Source organism: Colobus angolensis, unplaced genomic scaffold (assembly GCF_000951035.1).
Source record: "Colobus angolensis palliatus isolate OR3802 unplaced genomic scaffold, Cang.pa_1.0 Scaffold22, whole genome shotgun sequence".
Lineage (NCBI taxonomy): Eukaryota > Metazoa > Chordata > Mammalia > Primates > Cercopithecidae > Colobus > Colobus angolensis.
Window position 1 is genome coordinate 2129284 of NW_012115377.1, and position 3860 is coordinate 2133143.

Sequence of the window (3860 nt, forward strand, 5' to 3'; positions counted from 1 at the left end):
GTCTCGGCCTCCCAAAGTGCTGGGATTACAGGCTTGAGCCACCGCGCCCGGCCTCTCCTCCCTTTTCCTAAGACCGCTCCTGAACCAGGGCATTTCTGCCTCTAGGGCACACAGGGTGATGTCTGGGGGACATCGGTGGTTGTCATGACTGGTGGAGGCCAGGGACGCTGTAGTGCCTCTGCAGCGCCCAGGACGGCCCCACTGTCTAGTGCCCAGAGCGGGAGACCCATACCCCCGAGTGGTCAGCCCTAATGTCAGCCATGCTGAGGTTGAGAAACCTGTGTTAATTACACAGAAACCAACCGAGTCCAATCCTGCTTGCACCAAGCATGGGATAAACTCCCGACGGGGCAGACGATGGAAACCAGGGGGACCCCCAGCTCCTGGGATTCACTCCCTCTCTCCCTTCCCAGTCAGTGTATGGATTTTAATGTGTGCAGCCTCCTGGGACCTCAGGAGGGCAGAGCATCATGGGATAAGGAGTCTCTTGGGGGCCTGTGGAATCCCTAGCCAAGGGGTCTCACCCAGGGTGATGTCACACCCCCCCACCCTGTACTGGATGATGTCTGGGGACATTTGTGGTTGTCAACTATGGGGTGTTCCTAGCATGGAGTAGGTGGAGGTCAGGGATGCTGCTCAGCACCCTGCAGTGCCCAGGATGCCTCCACCCCAGAGAATGATCCAGGACCTGGCCCCAATGTCCGCAGTGCCAGGGGAGAGGAACTTGTTGCTTTGGGGTCATCTAGATGGCATACCACCAGGAGCGGGGTCCTAGATGGCAGACCACCGGGATAGATGGCAAACCACTGGGAGGGGGTCCTAGATGGGAAACCACCGGGAGAGGGGTCCTTGTTGGGGGTTGGTGGAGTGTGGATGGGCGGCTTCTGACAAAATGCTAGATATAGCTCAGGTGATGAACTCCTCCTTGCAGACCTGCTGAGTCAGGTGACCTGGGGGGCAGGCTGTGGAGCCAGGCTGGGGACGGGCCCCAGGGGATGAGGGCATCAGGATAAAGGCGCACAAAGGGTTGGAGCTGAGGCTCGGAGGAAGTGCCCTGGCGGGCGAGATTGGTGCTGGAGCCTTACCCAGGAAGCTCATGGATGCTGGCATGTGCCTCTTGCCGTTCAGGTGGGACAGGGTCTCTCCGTCTCGGCACTGGACAGTGGGGCTGTCCTGGGCACTGCAGGGTGCCGAGCAGAGTTACAGACCTCCACCCACTCCATGCCAGGAGCTTCTCCCAGTGGCGACAACCACAAATGTCCCAGACATGGCCCAGCATCCCCCGGCGTCTGAATCATGTTTGGTTGAGAACCAGTGACAGAGGTGACACACATTCACTGTCACAAAAGCTGCCGTAAATGCGAAGTATCAGGAAAAACTCCCGGGACCCCCATGTATGCTATGCGTGGTGCCCCGCGATGATGTTTTGTGCTCCTGGGTGTGTCCTGCATGCGGTGCCAAAAGCCCTCGCTAGAGGGGCCTGAGACTCTGAGGGAAGGGACTGGGGTGCCACTTGTGAGCGGGACAGCCCCCTGGCATGGTCCAGGTGTCATGGCCCTTTACTCTGCTGCAGATTGCCCCCCCACGAGCGCTGGGACATAGTGCTTGGTTCACGACTGGTGCCCACGGATGCCCACTTGGCATTTGGTGGCTGAACAGCATCTGCCTCTGGTGTCCCTGCAGATGGAGGACGGCCATACCCTCTTCGACTATGAGGTCCGCCTGAACGACACCATCCAGCTCCTGGTCCGCCAGAGCCTCGTCCTCCCCCACAGCGCCAAGGAGCGGGACTCCGAACTCTCCGACACCGACTCGGGCTGCTGCCTGGGCCAGAGTGAGTCGGACAAGTCCTCCACCCACGGCGAGGCAGCCGCCGAGACTGACAGCAGGCCAGCCGACGAGGACATGTGGGATGAGACGGAGCTGGGGCTGTACAAGGTGCGCCTCCCCTCTGCAGCTGCTCTGGGGTTGGACATTCTCCTGCCATTCTGATCTTTGCATACCCAGGGCCCACGGGAGGGGCTTCCCACGCCCGTCTCCAGCTCTGGCTGGGGAGAAATGGCCAAGGGGTGCTTTCCTGCACGTTCCTTGAGGGGAACACAGTACCCTGAGCTTCCTTTGTGGACCTCTGGAGCAGAGTCCTGTGTGGGGGCCTGCGGGTGTTTTCTCTGTGAAGCTTGCAGTGGCTGTGATGTTTCTTTTTTTCTTTTTTGTTTTTTTTTTTTGTTTTTGTTTTTGTTTTTTTTTGAGGCGGAGTCTCGCTCTGTCGCCCGGACTGGAGTGCAGTGGCCGGATCTCAGCTCACTGCAAGTTCCGCCTCCCGGGTTTACGCCATTCTCCTGCCTCAGCCTCCCGAGTAGCTGGGACTACAGGCGCCCGCCACCTCGCCCAGCTGGTTTTTGCATTTTTAGTAGAGATGGGGTTTCACCGTGTTAGCCAGGATGGTCTCGATCTCCTGACCTCATGATCCGCCCGTCTCGGCCTCCCAAAGTGCTGGGATTACAGGCTTGAGCCACCGCGCCCGGCCTCTTTCTTTTTTTTTTTGCAGGATCTCACTTTGTTGCCCAGCCTGGGGTGCAGTGGTGTGATCACAGCTTCACGCAGTCTCGAACCTGTGGGCTCAAGTGATCCTCCCACCTCAGCCTCCTGAGTAGCCGATGTTATAGGTGTGTGCCGCCACACCCAGCTAATTTTATTATTTTTTTAATACATGGTCTCATTCTGTTGCCCAGGCTGGACTGCAGTAGTGCCATCTCGACTCACTGCAACCTCCACCTCCCGGGTCCAAGCAATTCTCGTGCGTCAGCCTCCTGAGTAGCTGGGATTGCAGGCATGTGCCACCATACCTAGCTAATTTTTGTATTTTTTATAGAGACAGGGTTTCGCCATGTTGGCCAGGCTAGTCTCGAACTCCTGGCCTCAAGTGATCCTCCTGCCTCAGCCTCCCAAAGTGCTGGAATTATAGGTGTGAGCCACCGCACCCAGTCTGTTTTATTTTTTAGTAGACACAGGGTCTTACTATGTTGCCCAGGCTAGTCTTGAGTTCCGGGGCTCAAGCATCCACCTGCCTTGGCCTCCCAAAGTGTCGGGATTCCAAGCGTGAGCCATGACGCCCTGCCTGGATTTCCAGCTTCTCTTGACAAATGGGCAGCTCTGGTCTCTCAGAGCCTTCTAGCAGCTGTGGCTGAAGCAGAACTGCAGGGGCCTTTGTGAAGACAGTCCATGGCCCCTGGCCCCACATCCCCATCACCCCTGCTGGGGCTGGTTTCTCACGGGCCCGGGTTCCCAGCCAGGGAGGAGAAACCTCGCTGTGGGCATTTGAGTTTGTGCCCCGGTTCCAGAGCATCCCAGCGTCTGAGAACCAAGGTGGTCTCCTGTCAGTTTTCCTTACCCCGCTGGGATGCCAGAGTTCCCTCATTCCTCACAGGTGAACGAGTACGTCGATGCTCGGGACACGAACATGGGAGCGTGGTTTGAGGCGCAGGTGGTCAGGGTGACGCGGAAGGCCCCCTCCCGGGATGAGCCTTGTAGCTCCACGTCCAGCCCCGCACTGGAGGACGACGCGGACGTCATTTACCACGTGAAATACGACGAGTGAGTCATGGCAGGTGGGCGGGCCTGGGTACTCAGGCTCTGAGACGTGCGTCCTTGGCTGCGGGTGTTCAGGCCAGAGCTTGGCACTGTCTCGAGATGGTAATCAGGATCTAGGGCCCCACCCTCGAGTTCCTAACAGCATACAAGGCTGCCCACTCGGGGACCAGGCTGGGGACCTGAAGCCGGCTGCCCGCTCCTGTGTCTCTGCGGTGGGATCTGCTCTGCTCAGCCGCTGAAGCTGCCACCCCATCAGTTTTTCTGTTCTG

General features: G+C 58.5%; 1 protein-coding gene across 1 annotated transcript in view; it reads left to right on the forward strand.

The window, feature by feature from the left end:
- Positions 1-3860, forward strand: part of UHRF1 (ubiquitin-like with PHD and ring finger domains 1) — a 71624-nt gene that overhangs the window by 21351 nt on the left and 46413 nt on the right. The window contains exons 3-4 of the mRNA XM_011943619.1: positions 1684-1938; positions 3428-3594. Of these exons, the coding sequence (XP_011799009.1) occupies positions 1684-1938; positions 3428-3594 (422 nt within the window). The remainder of the gene's footprint in view (positions 1-1683; positions 1939-3427; positions 3595-3860) is intronic.